The sequence below is a fragment of the Bombina bombina genome, chromosome 11 (assembly GCF_027579735.1).
Source record: "Bombina bombina isolate aBomBom1 chromosome 11, aBomBom1.pri, whole genome shotgun sequence".
Classification (NCBI taxonomy): Eukaryota; Metazoa; Chordata; class Amphibia; order Anura; family Bombinatoridae; genus Bombina; species Bombina bombina.
This window is the reverse complement of record NC_069509.1, coordinates 73450717-73478281: the sequence shown is the minus strand read 5'-3', so window position 1 is coordinate 73478281 and position 27565 is coordinate 73450717. Positions and strand designations below refer to the sequence as shown.

The following is a 27565-nucleotide window of genomic DNA, read 5'->3' as shown; positions in this document are numbered from 1 at the left end:
TGTAGATTGAAAAATAATTGCAGTAGAGAGGATATTATATTTTTTAAAAACTTAGACTTGTCTGAAATGTTATTCTATAGCAACACACAGTTGCTGTCCCTTTAAGAACAGATACTCTTGTCCTGAATAAAAAATGCGTTTTTTGTTTTTATCATGGTCTACCAATAAAGTTGTAGGAGTTGTCCTAATCAGCCAGTTAGCATTGAGATCAACTGGAATAGAATATAGTCCACTGCAAGAGAAGCATATTAACAGGTTTTTTTAAGCTTAAAGGGACATGTGTATATGTGCATTGTATATATCCACAGCTAAGTACAGTATTACAAAATATCTGTATGCAAAAATAAAAAAAAACATTTAAAACTTATTTTTGAGGCACAAAATGCATTTTGTTTGCAGCCCAAGGACATATTTCTTGAGTATATTTATCTTATATTAAATAATTTTCGGGGAACTACATTTTGTGAATAACAACCCTTTAAACTGTCTGTATTTCAGGGTCACTTATTATTAGCAGAATGATCCATGTCCTTTAATTAATCGCTTCTATATAATTTAATACACTGTTTCTGCAACTAAAAATACAAAACAAAATCCAATCAAAAAGAATCAGAAAGAAAATTTCAGGCTGGTCTGGGGCTATAATTTTTTTTGGCTTAAAATAAACAGCAACATATCTGAATTACAAACTGATTTTCCTCACTTCCTGGGCTGCCTTAACCCCTTAAGGACCGGGAATTTCAGAGGAAATCTTGCCCAAAAGACTGGGGATTTTTTTTTTAGCATTTTTGCTATCACTCCTTTTAAACAGAAATAGGAGGGTTTTTTTTTATTTTATTTTAGTAGACAACCCAAGGTATTGAGCTAGGCCCATTTTGGTATTATTATTATTATTATTTTTTTATTAATAAAGCTCCAACAGATTCTGCAGCACTGTCTATTGGGTACAAATATATAAGTATAACAGTGAAACAATACAATATATGACAACATTTTACAGACAAATACAGGGGGAATTGAGAGCCCTATTCCCGTGGGAACTTACAATCTAGATAGGTAGGAAGACAAAATGTTGGTTTCATGTCCCTTTAAGTTGGCGGAGAGTGTTTATGAAACAGCATTTCAGACAGCTGCTTCATAAATATCAGTTGCAGGCTCAAATGAGCGAGTCTGTAACCGATCAGGACTTTTGGACCATGATAAACCTAGCTCTAAAACTATGTAAACAAGAAAATGCTACAAATAAAGGGGACTGTCAGTCAAGAAGTATAAAAAACTTTATGCTGAAAGTTTCTTTATTTTGTAGCAAGTTTATGCTGAACTCAGCGCCTCCAGCCGCCCACGACAAAACGCTATTTCCTCAATGAGATGGTGTTTCCACCTCTTAGCCAATAGCGTGCTAGCTATCCGGCATAATGCCAATTGGGCCGCATGAGTATTGACTAAGAAACAAAATAATCATCTCCTTGGAAAAATAGTGTTTTGCCGTGGGCAGGCCGGAGGCGCTGAGCTTGGCATAAACTCGCTGCAAATAAAGAAAATTTGAACATTCAATTTTTTTTTATACTTCATGACTGAAAGTCTCCTTTATTTGTAGCACTGGTAAATCCTAGCGTTTCACAAACACTAGGATTTACCATCACTTTAAATCTGTACAGCTCATTGCTTTGCACATCCAAATTACAAACTAATGTATTACAGTGAAACAGAACAGGGCATGTTTCCATAAAACTTGCAGGTGCTTCGAGCATACAGACTGCGTTTGGCCATGTAGAAGCCTTGTTTTGCAATAAATACTCCCTCTTTGGTAGTTTACACAGCTGTAGTGTAACAAAAAAATGATTGTGTCCAAACCCCCCAAAGCAGCACTGAAAAAGGTCATGTAGTATGTTTGTAACCGGCACATTCCATCTCGTGGGCGTCTCGGCTCTGCTCGCTTTAGCACAGCGGCTTGACTAATGCATGTTTAATTTATTTCACACCTATAACTGTTGTATGTTTCTTTTTTTTCTGATGTAATATTCAGTCTCAGAAATGAACAATTAAATTATCCAGGCAGAGATTCATTAAATGCGTTAACTCCAAAGGGTCCATTTGTTTTGCTGTAACAGGGATTGGCTGCTAAAACTGTCTCAGATAATCACTCAGCATTAGGCAGGGCTATATCTATAATTGGACCAGGTGAGGCCACGATGAGACCAAGGCAGCACTTGTAAGGGGGGCAGCACATAGGGAGAGAATATTCTGGATAATAGTTTTAAATCCACTGAAATTAAAGGGGCAGTATACTATAAAATTGTTTTTCTCTAAAGGAATAGTGTAGTCAAAATGTAGTCACCAATCAGCAAGCACTTCCCATGTGCTGAACCAAAAATGGGCCGGCAGTTTATTCCTTTAATGGTTTTCAATGACTTATACCAACAGCAGAATATAAAATGTATGTTAAATTTCTTCTTGAGGTTTAATTTTGTTTATGAAACAGCTGGTTTAGTTCTTTGACACCACAACCCATCAACATGGGTTATGCTTGCAGGGAAATTAGATCTCCTTATGTTATCACTTTCTGTACACACACATGCTTCCTTTTCTTATCTCTGTTTGTATACCAAATCCCAATACAATCGAAAATGAACCATTTGTTATAGGTAGAAAACATTTTATCCAAATTGGTTGGGGCCGGAAAAGGATTGGATTTCAGAATAGTTTGGATTGTGGAATATTTGCATCTGTAAAATGGGACAGTTGGGAGAGGGGAGGGGACCAAGTGTAAACAACAATAACATGTCATTTAGGCAATATTTACATGTTACAACACAGCTTATACATGTAACCTAAAGATAGTTTATATAATGTTTAATACTTTTGTATACATAATACCATCAGAAACATAGTACAGTACTGTAATCAGAAAGTGTTGACTATTATTTGTATTTTAGAACACAAAAATCAAACCAAAGATACAAGTAGAGAAGACTGTGACTTACAGGCGGGGAAAAAAAGTAATTTTTTATTATTATTTTTTTTAAATATTAGTTAAAAGGTTTGAATTTCAAAATGTTTGTATTCTGGAATTCCGGATTTGAGGATTTGTACATGTATTTATCTTTCCTACCTCCCACTGGGAGTGTAATTTCTTCTGATGAAGTATAGAAACTTTCATATGAATACCATATACAATACTTTAAATACTATAAAAAAATAGTATCTCTTTCACCCCCACTGAGAGTGTGATAACTTCTGCTGTATATATATTGTTTACGTATCTTTTCTAACATTTCTTTAAGAAATTTTCAGTATAAGTGGCAATTTTATCCGGCAAAAGCAGATCTTTAAAAGGACTATATAAAGATAAATTAGCTGTTTTTAAACCTTTCAATACACTACAGTACTTAAAATGGATCAGTGGAAATAAATTTATTTTTTTATTTATTTTATTATACCCTTTTTCTTCCCCCTACCTTTGTTAGGGGATAAAATCATAGTACACTGTCCCTTTAACTGTTGTTGACCTGGGCTACACATTGACAATCAAGGGGTTAATTATCTAATGCACACCACACTCACGCTTGTAGTGATTTAAACCCTTTATTGCTTAGAACACATATAATAGCTGTTTGACCCTTATCTTTAAGGTGCATGGTTCAGGGTCAGCTGTACACAACTTGCTTCTTTATGGTGTCCTCCTGAAGTTAAAGAAGGCAGAGCACTGAGCATGGTTGCCTCCTGCAGATGAGGTAGCCAGGTGGAAGTAATCTATGGCAGTGCATCAGCGCACCCTGTGAAGGGGAGAGGTGCGGCTATAAACATGGCACATTTTATTTGTTGATCTCGGGCATACAGCTCTTCGAAATAAAGGAGAAAAAAAACAGGATTTTTTTTTTGTGTGGTTAGAGTCCAGCTAACAGCTCATGTAATTCTCATTTACTATTATTTAATTACATATTAAAGAGACATTATAGTGATGAAATTACATTCTCTAATTTGAGTGTGTAATTTTACCTATAAATTATATATATATATATATATATATATATATATATATATATATATATATATATATATATATATATTAAAATGTTAAATATATACTGTAGTCGTGTTTCAGGAGTAGTGATGGGCGAATGTGTCAAAAGTACAATTTGTTTGGTCTAGGCTTTAGTCCTGTGGACATTAGTTTTGGACAAATGAATGTCGATAAGGACAAAAAAAATATTACAATTCGTTAAATGAATGAAATGTCATTTCTGATTTTCAAATGTTAAAATCAATTATACACATTTGACATTTTTAATGTAACATTTGACTTAACAAATACTATTCAGAATTTCAATAGTTCATGTGGTAGAGAATTTAGTAAAATGAAACATAATAGATTCAAATTTTTCGATTTCGTAAATTGCATCATTTCGAATATTTTATTTAAAGAGAGCATTAGAAATACTATAATGTTAGAACGCCGTACAAACATTCAAAATTCGAAAGGAACGAATCAGTGTGTTAAAATGTGTTTAATTTTTGTAATATTTCAGCAGACTTGTCCCTAGCTCTAGGAGTACAGCCCTTGTTTGACCTGGTGGTTTCAGCTCTGGCATAAACCTTAATAACGCTGAGTGTATGAGGGCGACAGATGGCCGCACAGGAATCCTGCTTTAGCGATTAGTATTTTGGATATGATGTTTTCTGCTCTGAAGGGTGGAAACTGGCATCACAGTGTTTATCCAAGAGGGGCAAAACAGAAACACTTATTTTCTGGAATAACACACTATGGTTTTCTACTATGTTTTATTAAAGGGTCATTAAAAACCTGTTACTTTAGTGTAAAAAAAAGTTGTGCTTTGTCTCACGCTCCCTAGGAGGATAAAAAGCTAATTCTGTAACCTGCAAATCAAAGAAATGGTTTTAGGCAATTTACAGCATTTTGAAAACCTAATTTTTAGCTTTTGCAACTTTTTGTACGTTGTTAAATTTTGATTTTAATTGCGCTTTAATCCCTTAAAGGGACATGAAACACACATTTTTTTTAATGTTTCAAATAGAGCACACATTTTTAATCAACGTTCCAATTTACTTATATAAATCAATTTTGATTCACTCTGTTGGTATCCTTTATTGAAGGAGAAGCAATACACTTCTGGGAGCTAGATAAACACAAACGTTAAGCCAATGACAAGCATTCCAAGAGAATGAAGCAAATTAGATAATAGAAGTAAACTAGTAAAGTTGTTAAAAATTGTATTCTCTATCTGTATAATGAAAGAACATTTTTGGGATTCATATCCCTTTAAAGGGGCAGTCTACCATAGAATTGTTATTGTTTTAACACATAGATAATCCCTTTATTACCCATTCCCCAGTTTTGCATGACCAACACAGTTATATTAATGTACTTTTTATCTCTGTGATTACCTTGTATCTAGGAACCTTCTTCCAGGCCCCTGATCACATGACTGTGACTGTTTATTATCTATTGTCTTAAATTTAGCATTGTATTGTGCTAGATATTAAATAACCCCCTGTGCCTGAACACAGTGTTATCTATATGGCCCACGTGTACTTTCTGTCTCTTTGTGTTGAAAAGAGATTTAAAAAGCATGTGATAAGAGGCAGCCCTCAAAGGCTTAGAAATTAGCATATGAGCCTACCTAGGTTTAGTTTAAACTAAGAATACCAAGAGAAAAAAGCAAATTTGATGATAAAAGTAAATTGGAAAGTTGATTAAAATTAAAAGTCCTATCTGAATAATGAAAGTTTAATTTATACTAGACTGTCCCTTTAAGGCAGATGACAGTCACATTTGTCATTGTGGCCCCTCATCATGCACTAACCACTGCATGGGTGTGGTGACATCATCAAACCCAAGAAAACGAGCAGCCGCAGGGAGCTTAAAGGGTCCGCAAGACATCGCTGAATGTGTAGAGCAATACGCTCTCCGTATTTAACATTGCACCAGCAGCTCACAAGAGCTGCTGGTGCAACGCCGCCCCCTGCAGATTCGCGGCCAATGGGCCGCCAGCAGGGGGTGTCAATCAACCCGATCGTACTCGATCGGGTTGAATTGTTGCGATTCCTGTCCGCCTGCTGAGAGCAGGCGGACAGGGTTATGGAGCAGCGGTCTTTGTGAGCTTGATAGATAGGCCCCAGAGTATACAAGTTAAAACAATTTCCAATTTACTTCTATTATCTAATTTGCTTTGTTCTCGTGTTATTTTTGTTGAAAAGCAGGTAGGTTTACTGGGAGCTTGCTGCTGATTGGTGGCTGGACATTGTTGCTTACCTTAATTGACTGAGCTAATGTGTTCAGATAGCCCACAGTAATGCATTGATACTTCTTATAATAATATAATAATAATTTGCGATTTATATAGCGCTTTTCTCCCTGTGAGACTCAAAGCACTTTAAAATATACCAACATAAAGACATAAAAGTTAGGAGTTTCTGAAGGTCAGATAAGTGGACTGAATGCCTGATGGAAGAGGTGGGTCTTTAGCTTTTTTTTAAAAGTCTGTAAGGACGATGCCTCTCTGATTGCGCACGGTAAAGAGTTCCAGAAAGTAGGGGCAGCGTGGCCGAATGCTCTGGAGCCTGTGTTTGTCCTTATTCTTGTTGGCTGACCTAAGTGAGCGGGATGGGATGTAGGGTGCCAGGAGCTCTTGCTTTGAAGGTCAGCAGGCCAATTTTAAAATATGTTCGCCATTTAATTGGAAGCCAATGCATGGAGTGGAGAACAGGTGTTATGTGGCAGGAGCGAGTTTGATTGAATGGTCAGTAGTCTGGCTGCTGCGTTTTGTACCGTCTGAAGGCGATGGAGTTCTTTTTTTGGGAGGCCCAAGTAAAGTGCATTGCAGTTCTTCAATAAAGGACACTAAGAGAATGAAGCAAATGTAAGAATAGAAGTAAATGGGAAAGTTGTTTAAAATTGCATGCTCTATCTGAATCACAGAAAAACATTTTGGGTTTCATTTCCCAAGGACCACTAAATACAGTATAATTGAGTTATTGACAAATACACAAAAGAAAGACAATGCAGTAGAGTAGACTATTTTCTGGCAAATTTAAATCCATTTTCTCCCCTCCCCCCTGTATCATGTGGCAGCCATCTGCCAATCACAAAATGCATATACTTTGTGTATCTACTGTTCTCTTTTGCAAATGCTCAGTAGGAACTGGAGCCTTTAGAAAGTGTGCATATAAAAATAATGTGCACCTTTTGATAAAGGAAGTAAATTGGGATTTTTTTTTAATTAAATGCTTTATCCGGGTCATGAAGCTGGATGGGGATAATCAATTTCTATCTCAGTTCACTTAAAGGGACATAAAACCCAATGTATTTTCTTTCATGATAGAACAAACAATTTTACACAACTTTCCATTTTGTATTATAACATTTTCTTCATTTTCTTGTTATCCTTTATTGAAAAGCAGGAAGCTATGTTCAGGAGTGTGCACATGTCTGCAAATAGCACAGCAGTTTTGCAACAATGTTATACATTAGCAAGAGCACTAGATGACAGCACTATTTCCTGTCATGTAGTGCTACATGCATGTGCACGGTACCTATCTAAATATCTCTTCAACAGAGAATAACATGAGAAGCAAATTGGATTGAAGTAAATTGGAAATGTCATGATACAATCATGTGGAGTAGTTGATACCTGGATTGGCTACCTTGCAAAGGTGGTATTGTGTTCTCAGCCTGGAAAAGGTTAATGTGCACTGCCTTTTTCTGTGTGTGAAAACTGCTTTAAGAAAAGCTGTAAACTGAGACTCCCCTCCTTCCCCCCCTTCTTAGTAGTGCAACTCTGTGTAGGAATGCAGAACGCTCCTTCCATTGGAGGCTGATAGTGGGAGCTAAGACTTCTTTGCATTGGTTGCACTCGTTGTAAATTATAACCCGGGCGTTGTCTTTGACAAGACAAAGGAAAATTGGTTCAAGTATGCAAGAGAGAGACTTTTTAGGCAGAACTGCTCTTGGGATCAAACCACTAAACATCTGGAATGGCAGCTCTCCACATATCTAAAGGAACTTGGTAATAAGTTAGAGATTGTGTGTAATTCTTTTCATCTCCCATTTTCTTTTTAAAGAACTGTAGCTTTGCATTTGTATGTTATTTTGAATGTCTTTATAATTTTGCACTGTGTAACCTGTATTGATAATTTTTGTTATTAAACACATAGAAAATCTCATTCTGTCTTTTGGGCTCTAATATCCAAATTCACACTCCTGTTGAGACAAGATTAAAGGCACGTTACCTAACTGTTAAATAGTGTGAGTTTTTAGGGGTTCCCCAAAACTCCCCTTTAATTTAAAAGTTTTGGTGGTGGCAGCAGGGAAATTGTTAATTAGAGCAGTGTGGACGAGATTTGGGGTTAATGTGGTGTCTCTTTTAAGGGCCTTTTGCAGAGTTGCAAGGATAAGGGAACCAGCTGTGTGCCATTAACCCCCTTCATGCCCACACCCCTCTATTGTGATGCTGAGAAGGTTTTATTCGTCACAAACTGGCTGGCAGCGGTGGGGATATTTAGAGTTTTTTAGTGCTATTTGTATAGTACTAAAAGAAATTGCATGTTTTTGTGTAAGTTCCCATAGACAGAACTCAGTGACTAATTAGAGAGATATACAGTGCAAAGAAGTAGTTCTTTTTCCCTTCCTCTTGTTGTTTGTTGCTACGCTCAGTATGGAAGAATATAGGAGAATGCCTGAATGGTCTCTGGAGTTTCTTTGCAAGAAAAGAGGAATTACTATTCTTGGCAAAGGGAAAGAACAGCTGATACTGAAATTGCTGGACGCAGAGGGCCTCACAACAGAGTTTGAAACAGTCACAGAAAGGGTTACTGTGGAAGCTGTAACTCAAGACCTGGTACCCAACACTGTTGACCCTCCTGTAGCCCAAGGACTTTTACCCTGTGCTATTAACCCTGTAAGTGTCATGGAGTCTGAGCTACAGACAGCTCTCAGATACTTGGGGAATGTTGAACCCAAAATAAGAATGGAACTGATCCTCAAGTATCAAGAGGAGAAGAGAAGAAGAGAGGCTGCTGAGAGAAAAAGAGAGAGAGAGGCTGCTGAGAGAAAAAGAGAGAGAGAAGCTGCTGAGAGAAAAAGAGAGCACGAAATAGCTATAAGGGATACCCAGCGGAGACATGTGCTAGAGGTTTTTGAGTTTACCATAACCGAGGCACCTCTCCTGTACCCAGAATTTTTGCAATATATTTGCCAAACAGTGAGCCCGTTGGCCAGAAGAGTGCTCCTGGGAATGGAACCTGATTCAGCAGCAGGGGCTACACACAGCACTAACAATGAGGCCCCAGTAGCCAAGTGTTCCACTATGCAAGCTGTATCACCTCCCTGGAGGGAGGGAATGTGCCAGCAATGGACAACCGATTCTACAGAAGTACCTTCCCCTGGAACATCTCTCATCAAGGGGGTAAAAGTTGCATTGGGCAAGGGGGATACCCGCCCATGCATTTGGTGCCATGAGTTTGGGCACCTGAGTTTTGCCTGCCCCACCAAGGAGAAACCTCAACACACAGTCTGGGGTGGGAATACAACAGGGAAACCTGCAGCAGCTTTGTTTGTGGGTGGGTCAGCAGGTAATCTGCAGAGTGTCACAGAGGGAGACTGTGGGACCATGAGACTTCAGGACACTGGGGCTGGATATCGCTTGGTGCACCCTGAAGTGGCAGAGGATATTATCCCAGGAGAGACTGTGGATAATGAAGAAGTTTGCGGGGAGTGCCCTGCGACATGTGTGCCCCTGGATTGGGGTGTGGGAAAAGGTTTGCAGGAGGTGGGGATTTCTGCGGATATCCCTGTTGTTTTGCTGGGGGATGATGTGGGCCGGATGCTTTGTCAGTACGCCCCAGAAGACAACACCTGCAATCTGGAAGGGCCAGTAGAGGGCCCTGCACCAACTGAGGTACTGTGTGACACTTTGGGGGACCCAGAGGGGAAGCTAGGGATGGACACATCGCTAGCTGCACCAGAGCTGGAGGTATCCCACCAAAGAATGAAGAATGATTCCCTTGAACATGATTGCTTGGAGGGGGGGGGGGGCTGAGGGTTAATGCAGCACTGCCTTTGTGTACACCAGTAATGCCTTGTTCTGATGAAGAGGGATGTATTGGAAATGTTTGTAACAATGTTGCTTCTATTGAACCTGGGCGCTGGGAGGGAGAGCCTAGGGTTAATGATGATTTACCTGAACCTGTACCAGTACTGTATTGTGCCAGTGAAAAGGGTTATACTGCCATGGATTGTGACAATGGGATGCCTGATGCAGTGTGTGGGAATGTGAGAGAGCAGCAGGACTGGGCAGAAGGGCAGACTGAGCGTGTATACCCTTCTGTGCTAGAACCAGCATTGCTGGTGTAGGGGCCAGAGTACATCCTGCCCTGTTACAGAGAGTAAAACAGGATGGGACCCTGGGTGTGGCTGTGGACCTCCCCTACAGGAATGGCAGATGTGAAGAAGAGGGGGAGGGAGATGTAGCTGCAGTGACTAATGAACCGGCTACTCCTACAGTGCATACTGGGGTAGATGTGAACAGTGGAGTATCTGGCCTAAGCATAGCAAGAATTTATCTTAGTCCCCTATTGAGTTACCCTGAGGGGGTGTTAGATCCCTTTATGAGTGAGAGCGAATGTTATGATATCCTGCAAGGAAATGTCCTCCACGAGAGAAATTGTGTCAGCTGATGCTAATTGTTACAGGGAGCAAATGAATGCTGAGAGTGTGCAGAAAGGGCAGATCTGGTCTTATGAACGAGGAAAGACTAGGATTTAGGTTGACATAGGGGATCAGCGTGCGCTGACCCCCTATTTCCACAAATTTTAAAAGGGGTGGTGTCATGATACAATCATGTGGAGTAGTTGATACCTGGATTGGCTACCTTGCAGAGGTGGTATTGTGTTCTCAGCCTGGAAAAGGTTATTGTGAACTGCCTTTTTCTGTGTGTGAAAACTGCTTTGAGAAAAGCGGTAAGCTGAGACTCCCCTCCTTCCCCCCTTCTTAGTAGTGTAACTGTCTGTAGGAATGCAGAACGCTCCTCCCCTTGGAGGCTGATAGTGGGAGCTAAGACTTCTTTGCATTGGTTGCACTCGTTGTAAATTATAACCCGGGCGTTGTCTTTGACAAGACAAAGGAAAATTGGTTCAAGTATGCAAGAGAGAGACTTTTTAGGCAGAACTGCCCTTGGGACCAAACCACTAAACATCTGGAATGGCAGCTCTCCACATATCTAAAGGAACTTGGTAATAAGTTAGAGATTGTGTGTAATTCTTTTCATCTCCCATTTTCTTTTTAAAGAACTGTAGCTTTGCATTTGCATGTTATTTTGAATGTCTTTATAATTTTGCACTCTGTAACCTGTATTGATAATTTTTGTTATTAAACACATAGAAAATCTCATTCTGTCTTTTGGGCTCTAATATCCGAATTCACACTCCTGTTGAGACAAGGTTAAAGGCACGTTACATAACTGTTAAATAGTGTGAGTTTTTAGGGGTTCCCCAAAACTCCCCTTTAATTTAAAAGTTTTGGTGGTGGCAGCAGGGAAATTGTTAATTAGAGCAGTGTGGACGAGATTTGGGGTTAATGTGGTGTCTCTTTTAAGGGCCTTTTGCAGAGTTGCAAGGATAAGGGAACCAGCTGTGTGCCATTAAACCCTTCATGCCCACACCCCTCTATTGTGATGCTGAGAAGGTTTGATTCGTCACAAACTGGCTGGCAGCAGCGGGGATTTTTAGAGTTTTTTAGTGCTATTTGTATAGTACTAAAAGAAATTGCATGTTTTTGTGTAAGTTCCCATAGACAGAACTCAGTGACTAATTAGAGAGATATACAGTGCAAAGAAGTAGTTCTTTTTCCCTTCCTCTTGTTGTTTGTTGCTACGCTCAGTATGTTAGAATATAGGAGAATGCCTGAATGGTCTCTGGAGTTTCTTTGCAAGAAAAGAGGAATTACTATTCTTGGCAAAGGGAAAGAACAGCTGATACTGAAATTGCTGGACGCAGAGGGCCTCACAACAGAGTTTGAAACAGTCACAGAAAGGGTTACTGTGGAAGCTGTAACTCAAGACCTGGTACCCAACACTGTTGACCCTCCTGTAGCCCAAGGACTTTTACCCTGTGCTGTTAACCCTGTAAGTGTCATGGAGTCTGAGCTACAGACAGCTCTCAGATACTTGGGGAATGTTGAACCCAAAATAAGAATGGAACTGATCCTCAAGTATCAAGAGGAGAAGAGAAGAAGAGACCCAGAATTTTTGCAATATATTTGCCTGACAGTGAGCCCGTTGGCCAGAAGAGTGCTCCTGGGAATGGAACCTGATTCAGCAGCAGGGACTACAGACAGCACTAACAACGAAGACCCAGTAGCCAAGTGTTCCACTGTGCAAGCTGTATCACCTCCCTGGAGGGAGGGAATGTGCCAGCAATGGACAACCGATTCTACAGAAGTACCTTCCCCTGGAACATCTCTCATCAAGGGGGTAAAAGTTGCATTGGGCAAGGGGGATACCCGCCCATGCATTTGGTGCCATGAGTTTGGGCACCTGAGTTTTGCCTGCCCCACCAAGGAGAAACCTCAACATGCAGTCTGGGGTGGGAATACAGCAGGGAAACCTGCAGCAGCTTTGTTTGTGGGTGGGTCAGCAGGTAATCTGCAGAGTGTCACAGAGGGAGACTGTGGGACCATGAGACTTCAGGACACTGGGGCTGGATATCGCTTGGTGCACCCTGAAGTGGCAGAGGATATTATCCCAGGAGAGACTGTGGATAATGAAGAAGTTTGCGGGGAGTGCCCTGCGACATGTGTGCCCCTGGATTGGGGTGTGGGAAAAGGTTTGCAGGAGGTGGGGATTTCTGCGGATATCCCTGTTGTTTTGCTGGTGGATGATGTGGGCCGGATGCTTGGTCAGTACGCCCCAGAAGACAACACCTGCAATCTGGAAGGGCCAGTAGAGGGCCCTGCACCAACTGAGGTACTGTGTGACACTTTGGGGGACCCAGAGGGGAAGCTAGGGATGGACACATCGCTAGCTGCACCAGAGCTGGAGGTATCCCACCAAAGAATGAAGAATGATTCCCTTGAACATGATTGCTGGGAGGGGGGGGGGCTGAGGGTTAATGCAGCACTGCCTTTGTGTACACCAGTAATGCCTTGTTCTGATGAAGAGGGATGTATTGGAAATGTTTGTAACAATGTTGCTTCTATTGAACCTGGGCGCTGGGAGGGAGAGCCTAGGGTTAATGATGATTTACCTGAACCTGTACCAGTACTGTATTGTGCCAGTGAAAAGGGTTATACTGCCATGGATTGTGACAATGGGATGCCTGATGCAGTGTGTGGGAATGTGAGAGAGCAGCAGGACTGGGCAGAAGGGCAGACTGAGCGTGTATACCCTTCTGTGCTAGAACCAGCATTGCTGGTGTAGGGGCCAGAGTACATCCTGCCCTGTTACAGAGAGTAAAACAGGATGGGACCCTGGGTGTGGCTGTGGACCTCCCCTACAGGAATGGCAGATGTGAAGAAGAGGGGGAGGGAGATGTAGCTGCAGTGACTAATGAACCGGCTACTCCTACAGTGCATACTGGGGTAGATGTGAACAGTGGAGTATCTGGCCTAAGCATAGCAAGAATTTATCTTAGTCCCCTATTGAGTTACCCTGAGGGGGTGTTAGATCCCTTTATGAGTGAGAGCGAATGTTATGATATCCTGCAAGGAAATGTCCTCCACGAGAGAAATTGTGTCAGCTGATGCTAATTGTTACAGGGAGCAAATGAATGCTGAGAGTGTGCAGAAAGGGCAGATCTGGTCTTATGAACGAGGAAAGACTAGGATTTAGGTTGACATAGGGGATCAGCGTGCGCTGACCCCCTATTTCCACAAATTTTAAAAGGGGTGGTGTCATGATACAATCATGTGGAGTAGTTGATACCTGGATTGGCTACCTTGCAGAGGTGGTATTGTGTTCTCAGCCTGGAAAAGGTTATTGTGAACTGCCTTTTTCTGTGTGTGAAAACTGCTTTGAGAAAAGCGGTAAGCTGAGACTCCCCTCCTTCCCCCCTTCTTAGTAGTGTAACTGTCTGTAGGAATGCAGAACGCTCCTCCCCTTGGAGGCTGATAGTGGGAGCTAAGACTTCTTTGCATTGGTTGCACTCGTTGTAAATTATAACCCGGGCGTTGTCTTTGACAAGACAAAGGAAAATTGGTTCAAGTATGCAAGAGAGAGACTTTTTAGGCAGAACTGCCCTTGGGACCAAACCACTAAACATCTGGAATGGCAGCTCTCCACATATCTAAAGGAACTTGGTAATAAGTTAGAGATTGTGTGTAATTCTTTTCATCTCCCATTTTCTTTTTAAAGAACTGTAGCTTTGCATTTGCATGTTATTTTGAATGTCTTTATAATTTTGCACTCTGTAACCTGTATTGATAATTTTTGTTATTATACACATAGAAAATCTCATTCTGTCTTTTGGGCTCTAATATCCGAATTCACACTCCTGTTGAGACAAGGTTAAAGGCACGTTACATAACTGTTAAATAGTGTGAGTTTTTAGGGGTTCCCCAAAACTCCCCTTTAATTTAAAAGTTTTGGTGGTGGCAGCAGGGAAATTGTTAATTAGAGCAGTGTGGACGAGATTTGGGGTTAATGTGGTGTCTCTTTTAAGGGCCTTTTGCAGAGTTGCAAGGATAAGGGAACCAGCTGTGTGCCATTAACCCCTTCATGCCCACACCCCTCTATTGTGATGCTGAGAAGGTTTGATTCGTCACAAACTGGCTGGCAGCGGTGGGGATATTTAGAGTTTTTTAGTGCTATTTGTATAGTACTAAAAGAAATTGCATGTTTTTGTGTAAGTTCCCATAGACAGAACTCAGTGACTAATTAGAGAGATATACAGTGCAAAGAAGTAGTTCTTTTTCCCTTCCTCTTGTTGTTTGTTGCTACGCTCAGTATGGAAGAATATAGGAGAATGCCTGAATGGTCTCTGGAGTTTCTTTGCAAGAAAAGAGGAATTACTATTCTTGGCAAAGGGAAAGAACAGCTGATACTGAAATTGCTGGACGCAGAGGGCCTCACAACAGAGTTTGAAACAGTCACAGAAAGGGTTACTGTGGAAGCTGTAACTCAAGACCTGGTACCCAACACTGTTGACCCTCCTGTAGCCCAAGGACTTTTACCCTGTGCTGTTAACCCTGTAAGTGTTATGGAGTCTGAGCTACAGACAGCTCTCAGATACTTGGGGAATGTTGAACCCAAAATAAGAATGGAACTGATCCTCAAGTATCAAGAGGAGAAGAGAAGAAGAGACCCAGAATTTTTGCAATATATTTGCCAGACAGTGAGCCCGTTGGCCAGAAGAGTGCTCCTGGGAATGGAACCTGATTCAGCAGCAGGGACTACAGACAGCACTAACAACGAAGACCCAGTAGCCAAGTGTTCCACTGTGCAAGCTGTATCACCTCCCTGGAGGGAGGGAATGTGCCAGCAATGGACAACCGATTCTACAGAAGTACCTTCCCCTGGAACATCTCCCATCAAGGGGGTAAAAGTTGCATTGGGCAAGGGGGATACCCGCCCATGCATTTGGTGCCATGAGTTTGGGCACCTGAGTTTTGCCTGCCCCACCAAGGAGAAACCTCAACATGCAGTCTGGGGTGGGAATACAGCAGGGAAACCTGCAGCAGCTTTGTTTGTGGGTGGGTCAGCAGGTAATCTGCAGAGTGTCACAGAGGGAGACTGTGGGACCATGAGACTTCAGGACACTGGGGCTGGATATCGCTTGGTGCACCCTGAAGTGGCAGAGGATATTATCCCAGGAGAGACTGTGGATAATGAAGAAGTTTGCGGGGAGTGCCCTGCGACATGTGTGCCCCTGGATTGGGGTGTGGGAAAAGGTTTGCAGGAGGTGGGGATTTCTGCGGATATCCCTGTTGTTTTGCTGGGGGATGATGTGGGCCAGATGCTTTGTCAGTACGCCCCAGAAGACAACACAGGCAACCTGGAAGGGCCAGTAGAGGGCCCTGCACCAACTGAGGTACTGTGTGACACTTTGGGGGACCCAGAGGGGAAGCTAGGGATGGACACATCTCTAGCTGCACCAGAGCTGGAGGTATCCCACCAAAGAATGAAGAATGATTCCCTTGAACATGATTGCTGGGAGGGGGGGGTGAGGGTTAATGCAGCACTGCCTTTGTGTACACCAGTAATGCCTTGTTCTGATGAAGAGGGATGTATTGGAAATGTTTGTAACAATGTTGCTTCTATTGAACCTGGGCGCTGGGAGGGAGAGCCTAGGGTTAATGATGATTTACCTGAACCTGTACCAGTACTGTATTGTGCCAGTGAAAAGGGTTATACTGCCATGGATTGTGACAATGGGATGCCTGATGCAGTGTGTGGGAATGTGAGAGAGCAGCAGGACTGGGCAGAAGGGCAGACTGAGCGTGTATACCCTTCTGTGCTAGAACCAGCATTGCTGGTGTAGGGGCCAGAGTACATTCTGCCCTGTTACAGAGAGTAAAACAGGATGGGACCCTGGGTGTGGCTGTGGACCTCCCCTACAGGAATGGCAGATGTGAAGAAGAGGGGGAGGGAGATGTAGCTGCAGTGACTAATGAACCGGCTACTCCTACAGTGCATACTGGGGTAGATGTGAACAGTGGAGTATCTGGCCTAAGCATAGCAGGAGTTTATCTTAGTCCCCTATTGAGTTACCCTGAGGGGGTGTTAGATCCCTTTATGAGTGAGAGCGAATGTTATGATATCCTGCAAGGAAATGTCCTCCACGAGAGAAATTGTGTCAGCTGATGCTAATTGTTACAGGGAGCAAATGAATGCTGAGAGTGTGCAGAAAGGGCAGATCTGGTCTTATGAACGAGGAAAGACTAGGATTTAGGTTGACATAGGGGATCAGCGTGGGATGACCCCCTATTTCCACCATTTTAAAAGGGGTGGTGTCATGATACAATCATGTGGAGTAGTTGATACCTGGATTGGCTACCTTGCAGAGGTGGTATTGTGTTCTCAGTCTGGAAAAGGTTATTGTGAACTGCCTTTTTCTGTGTGTGAAAACTGCTTTGAGAAAAGCGGTAAGCTGAGACTCCCCTCCTTCCCCCCTTCTTAGTAGTGTAACTGTCTGTAGGAATGCAGAACGCTCCTCCCCTTGGAGGCTGATAGTGGGAGCTAAGACTTCTTTGCATTGGTTGCACTCGTTGTAAATTATAACCCGGGCGTTGTCTTTGACAAGACAAAGGAAAATTGGTTCAAGTATGCAAGAGAGAGACTTTTTAGGCAGAACTGCCCTTGGGACCAAACCACTAAACATCTGGAATGGCAGCTCTCCACATATCTAAAGGAACTTGGTAATAAGTTAGAGATTGTGTGTAATTCTTTTAATCTCCCATTTTCTTTTTAAAGAACTGTAGCTTTGCATTTGTATGTTATTTTGAATGTCTTTATAATTTTGCACTCTGTAACCTGTATTGATAATTTTTGTTATTAAACACATAGAAAATCTCATTCTGTCTTTTGGGCTCTAATATCCGAATTCACACTCCTGTTGAGACAAGGTTAAAGGCACGTTACATAAATGTTAAATAGTGTGAGTTTTTAGGGGTTCCCCAAAACTCCCCTTTAATTTAAAAGTTTTGGTGGTGGCAGCAGGGAAATTTTTAATTAGAGCAGTGTGGACGAGATTTGGGGTTAATGTGGTGTCTCTTTTAAGGTCCTTTTGCAGAGTCGCAAGGATAAGGGAACCAGCTGTGTGCCATTAACCCCTTCATGCCCACACCCCTCTATTGTGATGCTGAGAAGGTTTGATTCATCACAGGAAACTTTTGTAAAATTATATTCTCTATCTGAATCAAGAAAGAAAAATGTTTTGGTTTCATGTCCTTTTAAGTCCTAGAAACCCCAAGACCCACTGTTTGAAAGACAGTCTGTCTGCTAATTCAAATTACATATGTCTTGTCAGCACAGGGACATAAAATGGCTCTGCAATTAAAGGGTTAACAAGACCTAGTTGCACATCAAAATAAACAACATTAACTTAAAGTGACAGTAAATGCAGTTGAAGGCAATCATTAAATTAATTGTGCTCTCTCTCTTTAACCCCCCCCCCCCCTTTGGGAGGTAAATCTACCCTGTCATCTTCTGTTTACACAGATTTTTTACAGAGCATACAAACAAATTCATATCTACAGTATAGGTGGAGGTTTCAACAAGCAAAAGCATCCATTTTGAATGACAAAATAAAGGTAAAGGAACAGTTTGCAAACAATTTATTACATTCTTGCAAGGTAAAATTGATCTTTTGGGAGCACATTCAAGAGGAGAAATGTATCTGGTCTGATGGGTGCATTTAAGGTACAGGAGTTTGTGGACAGGGGACAGATCTGAGATCTGATGGGAGAATATAACTAACAGGAGTTTGTAGACAGCGGCCTGATCTGACATCTGATGGGAGATTATAACTAATAGGAGTTTGTGGACAGGGGTCTGATCTGAGGTCTGATGGGAGAATATAACTAATAGGAGTTTGTGGACAGGGGACTGATCTGAGGTTTGATGGGAGATTATAACTATCAGGAGTTTGTGGACAGGGGTCTGATTTGAGGTTTGATGGGAGAATATAACTAACAGGAGTTTATTGACAGGGGTCTGATCTGAGGTCTGATGGGAGAATATAACTAACAGGAGTTTGTGGACAGGGGTCTGATGGGAAATTATAACTATCAGGAGTTTGTGGACAGGGGTCTGATCTGAGATCTGATGGGAGAATATAACTAACAGGAGTTTGTGGACAGGTGTCTGATCTGAGGTCTGATGGGAGGATATAATTTACAGGAGTTTGTGGACAGGGGTCTGATCTGAGATCTGATGGGAGATTATAAATAACAGGAGTTTGTGGACAGAGGTCTGATCTGATGTCTGATGGGAGATTATAACTATCAGGAGTTTGTGGACAGGGGTCTGATCTGAGGTCTGATGGGAGAATATAACTAACAGGAGTTTGTGGACAGGGCTCTGATCTGAGGTCTGATGGGAGATTATAACTTACAGGAGTTTGTGGACAGGGGTCTGATCTGAGGTCTGATGGGAGAATATAACTAACAGGAGTTTGTGGACAGGGGTCTGATCTGAGGTATGATGGGAGATTATAACTATCAGGAGTTTGTGGACACTGGTCTGGTCTGAGATCTGATGGGAGAATATAATTAACAGGAGTTTGTGGACAGGGGTCTGATCTGAGGTCTGATGGGAGATTATAACTATCAGGAGTTTGTGGACAGGGGTCTGATCTGAGATCTGATGGGAGAATATAACTAACAGGAGTTTGTGGACAGGTGTCAGATCTGAGGTCTGATAGGAGAATATAACTGACAGGAATTTGTGGACAGGGTTCTGATCTGAAGTTTAATATCGGATCTAAATTACTTGTAATCACCAACTGGCATTTTAGTGAAGATCAGATTGTAATCCTGATCACTTAGAAATCCTCAGTGTAGCCACTGCCTGCAGCAAGATAAGCAGGTAGATATGACAGAACTCAAGTTCTACTGTCATATGATTTTTTTACAGCAGAATTCCTCTAATGATCATGGGCAATAAACTGATTGTCTCCTAGCAACACTTTAAAGGAAAAACTGCTACTTTGTGCCTTTTTATTACAATAAATTATTTTATATCCCTTTAAATTACAGAAGAATCAGGCGATATATAAGTAATGAACATACTTTACCTTTTTTATACATTATTACACATTTTATGGGGCATTATATTTTGAGTTTAATATCATACACAGATCTATGAACAGCGATAAATGCTTGTATTGCTTACAATGATGGCCACTCCCACATTCTCTAACTATAGTTAAAAAAAAAAAAAAAAAAAAAAAAAAAAGGTTTTGTGGTAGAGGATAATTCTGTGCCCTGGTTTAGACATGTTAATGTGTTTGTAATTGTTGTGTTTATGGCAGAATAATTGACAAAGATATATTGTTCAAGTAGGCATTTAGTTTTTAACTTGCATGGATTAACCTCTTCTCTTCTAGATAATTACAAAGATATATTGTTCAGGTAGGCATATAGTTTTTAACTTGCACGGATTAACCCCTTGTCTGCTAGACAATTACAAAGATATATTGTTCAGGTAGGCATTTAGTTTTTAACTTGCATGGATTAACCCCTTGTCTGCTAGATAATTACAAAGATATATTTTTCAGGTAGACATTTAGTTTTTAACTTGCATAGTTTAACCCCTTGTCTGCTAGACAATTACAAAGATATATTGTTCAGGTAGGCATGTAGTTTTTAACTTGCACGGATTAACCCCTTGTCTGCTAGACAATTACAAAGATATATTGTTCAGGTAGGCATGTAGTTTTTAACTTGCACGGATTAACCCCTTGTCTGCTAGACAATTACAAAGATATATTGTTCAGGTAGGCATTTAGTTTTTAACTTGCACGGATTAACCCCTTGTCTGCTAGACAATTACAAAGATATATTTTTCAGGTAGGCATGTAGTTTTTAACTTGCACGGATTAACCCCTTGTCTGCTAGACAATTACAAAGATATATTGTTCAGGTAGGCATGTAGTTTTTAACTTGCATAGTTTAACCCCTTGTATGCTAGACAATTGCAAACCAATATCTCATAGTATAACAAAAAAGAAAAAGAAAATGCATTTCGCAGACATGGTACCTCTCATCCCTTGTATGTAATAAAATGAAGATGAGACAGGAAGTAGGAGCAGAGTAAAGGAATGCGGAGGCCAATGGGGCTCATTCTCGGAATTCCTGGTAAAATAATCTCTGTAGGAGAAGGTTATAGTGCAGAGAGTCTTTAACAAGCAAAGCTGCCTGTAGAACATAACATGTGTGTGTGCAGCTTGTAGCCTTATAGAGACCAAAGCTCACTTCTGGAGAGAACATCTGGGCTAATGCAAATTGGATCCATAGCAAGAGATTATTAAAACAGAGCATCCAAATGTTGTCTTAGAGGAATTGTAAAAATGACACACATTCTACTAATTGATTAGAGCATGTAATATCTGTACTAGTGTACCTTGCTAGCTATGGGCATGTATACTATGTTTACCTTGTTGGCGGTAATCATTTTCGTCAGTACTAAAACAGCTGGCGAAAACAATGTACAACGTTAGTCTGTTTACATAGCTGTCTGATTAGTGTTGTGTGTTCATTATCACAGCAGGGTCTCTTCTTGGCTAAAGTTGTGTGAGACGCTAAAGGGACATTGTACACTAGGGAGTAGGGTTGCCACCTCAGCCATGTTTTCCTGGACACTTATGAGTTACACATGCTGCAGGGTGTGCAGGGAGGAACATGTATTGTGTTTCTGGACAGCACTATTCATATTCCTCCCTGCACACCCTGCAGCATGTGTAACTTATAAGTGTTCTGAATTTTAAGGGACGGGTGGCAACCCTAGCCTGGGAGTGTTGTTGTAACAATGTATAGTTTTGCTTATTTTTTTAATAACATTGTGCTGATTTTTAGACTCCTAACCAAACCCCACAGTGTCAAATGTATACGTGCGTTTACAGACTCCTGTTTATGTTACCTGTCTTTTCATATGCAGGGGAAGGGGGAGTGACTGCTCCTTATTGTTTTCCCATCCCTTTCAGTGCTAAACTGGGAGCTTCTAAGTAAGTTTTTAAAAGGTTTTATACTGGATTGTTAGGTCAGTCTCTGTGCATATTATTCTTTATTGTAGTGTCTATTACATGCAGGTATATGAAAATTGGTGTACAATGTCCCTTAAATATGGAAATGTACAATTTCAAAGAAAAAAAAATCCAGTTAACTTCATTTTCTTGGTATACTTTTATTAAAACTTAGATTTTTTTTCATATACCCCCAAACATTTGCCAGATAATTTCTGGGATGTGAAAGGTTAAGAGCTGGTAACCAATAGCCTGCGTATGGGAGAGGTGCAGTCACATAGGTTGGTTGTGGTTGGGGCATGGGTTGTCCAGTCTCTTAAAGGGACATGGAACCCAATTTTTCATGATTTCGAGAGAACATACAATTTTAAACATCTTTTCAGTTTACTCCTTTTATCAAATTTGCTTCATTCTCTTAGTATCCTTTGTTGAAGGAACAGCAGTGCACTACTGGGAGCTAGCTGAACGCATAAGGTAAGCTAATGAGAAGAGACATGTGAGGCCACTGATCAGCAGCTAGCTCCCAATAGTGCATTGCGGCTCTTGAGCCTACCTAGGTATTCTTTTCAACAAAGGAGACCAAGAGAACTAAGCCAATGAGATAATAGTTGTAAAATGGAAAGTTGTTTAAAATTGGATGCTCTATCTAAATCATGAAAGTTTAATTTCCCCTTTACTGTCTCTTTAAATTACAGAAGAAGGGGAAGAGATACCTAGGTATCTGGAGCACTACATGGCAGGAAATAGTGCTGCCATCTAATGCTCTTGCAAATGGATAGCATTCTTGACAAACTACTGCCATAAAGTGCTCCAGACATGCACGCTCCTAAGCTTTTTTTTTCAACAAAAGATACCAAGAGAACAAAGAAAATTTGATAATAAAAGTAAATTGGAAAGTTGTTTAAAATTGCATGCCCTATCTAAATCATGAGTTTAATTTTGACTAGACTGTCCCTTTAACTACAGGCATTGCATACAGTACTACAATTGCACTGACTTCCTGATGTCAGTCATTACTACTACAGTGATCAAGCAGTCACTGTGCAGAATGTAGGAAGGTTAGGCTTGTGGAATTTGTTGTATGCACCTTTAATTCTTGCAGACTTTTAAAAATCGAAATAGTTTTCCTTTTTAGTTAAAAGGACGTGAAACTATTTTTTTTCATGATTTAGATAGAACATACAGGGTCAGATTACAAATGGAGCGCTATGTAACACTGCCGCTCGAGCGCTAACTGCGCTAGAAACACAATTTTTAGTTTTTATAATTCAGATAGTGCATACAAGTCGAAACAACTTTCCAACGGCTAGATTACGAGTTTCGCGGTATGAGTGAAAAAGCATTGTTGTGGATCTTTTTCACTACCGCTGGTATTACGAGTCTTGCAGGTATATCTGTACCGCACACTTTTTTGGCCATAACGCAACTTAACTACCGCAACTTTCAAAAAGTCCTTTTTCAATGGGACTTCCACAGCGCCGGTATAACGAGTTTGCCTGTCCAGCCAAAAAGTGAGCGGTACAGCCAATACCGTCAAGATCCATACCGTAAACTACATATTAACCCCTAAACCGAGGCCCACCCGCATCGCAAACACTAAAATAAAATTATTAACCCCTAATCTGCCACTCCGGGCATCGCCGCCACTATAATAAACATATTAACCCCTAAACCGTCGAACTCCTGCATCGTAAACACTAGTTAAATATTATTAACCCTTAATCTGCTGTCCCTAACATCGCCACAACCTACATTACTGTTATTAACCCCTAAACCTAACCCTAAGTCTAACCCTAACACCCACTAACTTTAATATAATTAAAATAAATCTAAATAAAAGTTACTATCATTAACTAAATAATTCCTATTTAAAACTAAATACTTACCTGTAAAATAAAACCTAAGCTAGCTACAATATAACTAATAGTTACATTGTAGCTAGCTTAGGTTTTATTTTTATTTCACAGGCAAGTTTGTATTTATTTTAACTAGGTAGACTAGTTAGTAAATAGTTATTAACTATTTAATAACTACCTAGCTAAAATAAATACAAATTTACCTATAAAATAAAACCTAACCTGAGTTACACTAACACCTAATACTACACTACAATTAAATAAATTACAAAAAAGCCAAAACACTAAATTACACAAAATAAAAAATAAATGATCAAATATTTAAACTAATTACACCTAATCTAATAGCCCTATCAAAATAAAAAAAAACCTTAGCCTACAATAAACTACCAATGGCCCTTAAAAGGGCCTTTTGCGGGCATTGCCCCAAAGAAATCAGCTCTTTTACCTGTAAAAAAATAATACAAACAACCCCCCAACAATAAAACACACCACCCACACAACCAAACCCCCCAAATAAAATCCTATCTAAAAAAAACTAAGCTCCCCATTGCCCTGAAAAGGGCATTTGTATGGGCATTGCCCTTAAAACGGCATTTAGTTCTTTTTCTGCCCAAACCCTAAGCTAAAAATAAAACCCACCCAATAAACCCTTAAAAAAAAAACTAACACTAACCCCGAAGATCAACTTACAGTTTTTGAAGACCGGACATCCATCCTCAACAAAGCCGAGAGAAGTCTTCATCCAAGCGGCAAGAAGTCCTCAACAAAGCCAAGAGAAGTCTTCATCCAAGCGGCAAGTAGTTGTCCTCCAGACGGAGAGAAGTCTTCATCCAGATGGCATCTTCTGTCTTCATCCTTCCAACACGGAGCGGCTCCATCTTCAAGACATCCAGCGCGGAGCATCCTCTTCTTTCCACAGCTCTTCAAGAATGAATTCTCCTTTAAAATGACGTCATCCAAGATGGCCTCCCTTGAATTCCGATTGGCTGATAGAATTAATCGGAATTAAAGGTGAAAAAAATATCTTATTGGCTGATGCAATCAGCCAATAGGATTGAGCTTCAATCCTATTGGCTCACATTCTATTGGCTGATTGCTAATGGAAGTATATTGCAAACATTCTTCTATTTCAAATTGAAATGCACCTATGCACATTTCTATACTTGTAATTCTCTAGGTATCCTATTTTGAAGGAGCAACAATGCACTACTGTGAGGTAGCTGAACACATCAGGGAGCCAATGTCAAGAGGCATATATGTGCAAACACCAATCAGCAGCTAGTTTCCAGTAGTGCATTGCGGCTCCTGAGGCTACCTTGGTATGTTTTTCAACAAAGCATACAGAAACAACAAAGAAAATTAGATAATATATGTACATTAGAAAGTTGTTTAAAAGTACATTTTTTTTATCAGAATCATGAAAGAATATTTTTTTTTGTTTCATATCCCTTTAAATATAGTGCACATTTCCAGCTTCATAATACTACAAAGTGGTTGCTTAGAGCAGTGCACACATTCCTTTACAATTAATTGTCTACAATTAAAATAGATACAGTAGGTAGCTGGTTCAGGCAATTTGAACCATTTTGCAGCATACAGAATTTGCTTTTTGGCCTCTCTAGGGATTGTGAGACAAGCATACATTTTGCTTTTAATGTATCTTTAATAATACAATGCTGATCTTCTATGTCCTGTTTTATTCTCAGCTACTTCACCCCGTGTCTCCTCTGAACTAGAGCAAGCCCGTCCCCAGACAAGCGGAGAAGAAGAATTACAGTTGCAGCTGGCTTTGGCTATGAGTAGAGAGGTAGCTGAACAGGTGAGTTAAACAGAAATTCTCTGCAAATTTGCAGAAGCTAGTCCTGCCCTCTGCCTTGGGATTTTGTATGTTTTATTCCCCACTAAACAAGAGTCCTTGAGATTTTTATATAAAATGTTTAGTTATGCACAAAATAATAACTATGCATTATAGTTTTATTTATGTTGCCCTCTTTTCATGTAATTTAGGGCAACATGTCTAATTTTCAGAACTTGTAATGCACCTACTGACTTCTCAAGGCTAACCCTTCTACATATCTGTCCCTAACTGGCTTTATCAGATAACAACTGAATAATAATGTACTTTATAGTAACTTACTCAAAGTGGTTAGCCTTGTTGTCTGTAGACTAAAGTCCTGATTGGCTCCTCCAAGTAAGGCAAAAGGTGGAAGGAGTTTGTCTATTGAAAAATGATTCCAGTAAAAAGGATGTTATTTGTTTAAAAACAAAAAACATTTAGATTTGGCAGATACACTATTCTATAGCAACACAACAAAAATGTCTTGTAATAAAAATGTGTCTACTGTCCCTTTATGGATGTTTAAAAGAAATACAAACTTGGTTTTATGATACAGGCTGTAAAGTTGCTAAATGAAAAACATTCCTTGTTTGTTTGTGTTTTTAAATCTGTTCAGAAGCATCTCGTTAGATTCATCCATCAGATTTCTAACCTGTAGACCATGTAAGTGACCTCTCTAAATGAACACTATCATTTCACCAAAACATGTTCTAATGGAATTTATGTATTAACATTTTAGACTTTTATTTTTTATAGTTATCTGTACTAAAAAAATAAGTTTTGTGAACTTCCAGGCAGTGCATTCCAAATTCAACTAAAAGCATATATGTAATATCCATGTTGTTTTTTTGTTTTTTAAAAAGAAAATGCTTTTTAAAAGTTTTCAGTTTTAGTGCATGTGATCCACAGCAAATGCAGTCGAAGGCATCATGCCAATTCTATGTGCTCTGAGAGCATGCACAGAACGTGAATCAATGTGCATGTTCCCTGCCTCTGCATTGACAGTGGTTCCTGTGCATAATAAAAAATGCTTGAGTATAAGAAACTTACATTTTATTATTTAAGGGAACAGTATACACCAATTTTTATATAACTTGTAATAGACACTATTATCAAGAAGAATATGCACAGAAACTGATCTAAAATCCAGTATAAAATCTTTTGAAAACGTACTTAGAAGCTCCCAGTTTAGTACTGTTGATGAGGTTAGGCTGGGACACCCACTGAAAGGTGCTGGGAAAACAAGAGCAGACACTCCCCCTTCCTTGCATATGAAAAGACAGATTGTACAAACAGGAGCCGTAGGAATCTGTAGACATCAGTATACATCTAAAACATTGGGGCTTGGTTACGAGTCTGAAAATCACCACAATGTTATTAAAAAATAAGCAAAACTATACATTGTTACAAAAACATTACCAGATGGGCTATGTAAATGGATCACCTACAAAACATTTATGCAAAGAAAAATCTAGTGTACAATGTCCCTTTAATATTATAAATATAAATATAAAATTTTGAAAAGCCACTTGCTGAAATAGTGCAGTTCACTCTATAAATGCAAATTATGCAGAGCTCCCAAGCTGTCTTGTATTTTAAGAACTCCTGCCCTGAAGCTCCTCTTTCCTTGTTTACAGAACACATAAATCCTACCCATAAACAGACTGACCACACCCATATACAGGCTGTCAACAAGGCTCCGCCCCTAGCCTCGCTCTTAAAGTCCTAGGTATTATGATGCAAAAATGAATATGTGTATACACAGGTACAAATCCCCAAATCCGGAATCCTATAATTCAAAACTTATTCTGAAATCCAACCTTTTTAATTAAGCCTGTAAATCACATACTTCTCTGTCTGTGTGTTTTTTTTTTTTTTAAATGCAAATAATAGTCTATAATTATTAAAAACAACAAATATTACCCTTGTGATTTCATGATTAGTGTACTATCTTTCTGAGGGTACTGTGTATACAATAGCATTAAAAAAACAAAAAAAAATCTGCCTTTAGGTTACATGTATAAGCTGTGTTGTAACATGTAAATATTGCCTAAATGACATGTTATTGTTGTTTACGCTTGGTCCCATCTCCTCTTCAAACTGTCCCATTTTACAGATGCAAATATCCCAAAATCCAAACTTTTCTAAAATCCAAACCTTTTCCGGTCCCAAGCAG

The 27565-nt window shown here is 40.0% G+C and overlaps 1 protein-coding gene across 3 annotated transcripts in view; it reads left to right on the top strand.

The window, feature by feature from the left end:
* Positions 1-27565, top strand: part of EPN2 (epsin 2) — a 137475-nt gene that overhangs the window by 53565 nt on the left and 56345 nt on the right. For all 3 annotated transcript variants that reach the window (XM_053694535.1, XM_053694536.1, XM_053694534.1), the window contains exon 3: positions 25259-25371. In XM_053694535.1, the coding sequence (XP_053550510.1) occupies positions 25259-25371 (113 nt within the window). The remainder of the gene's footprint in view (positions 1-25258; positions 25372-27565) is intronic.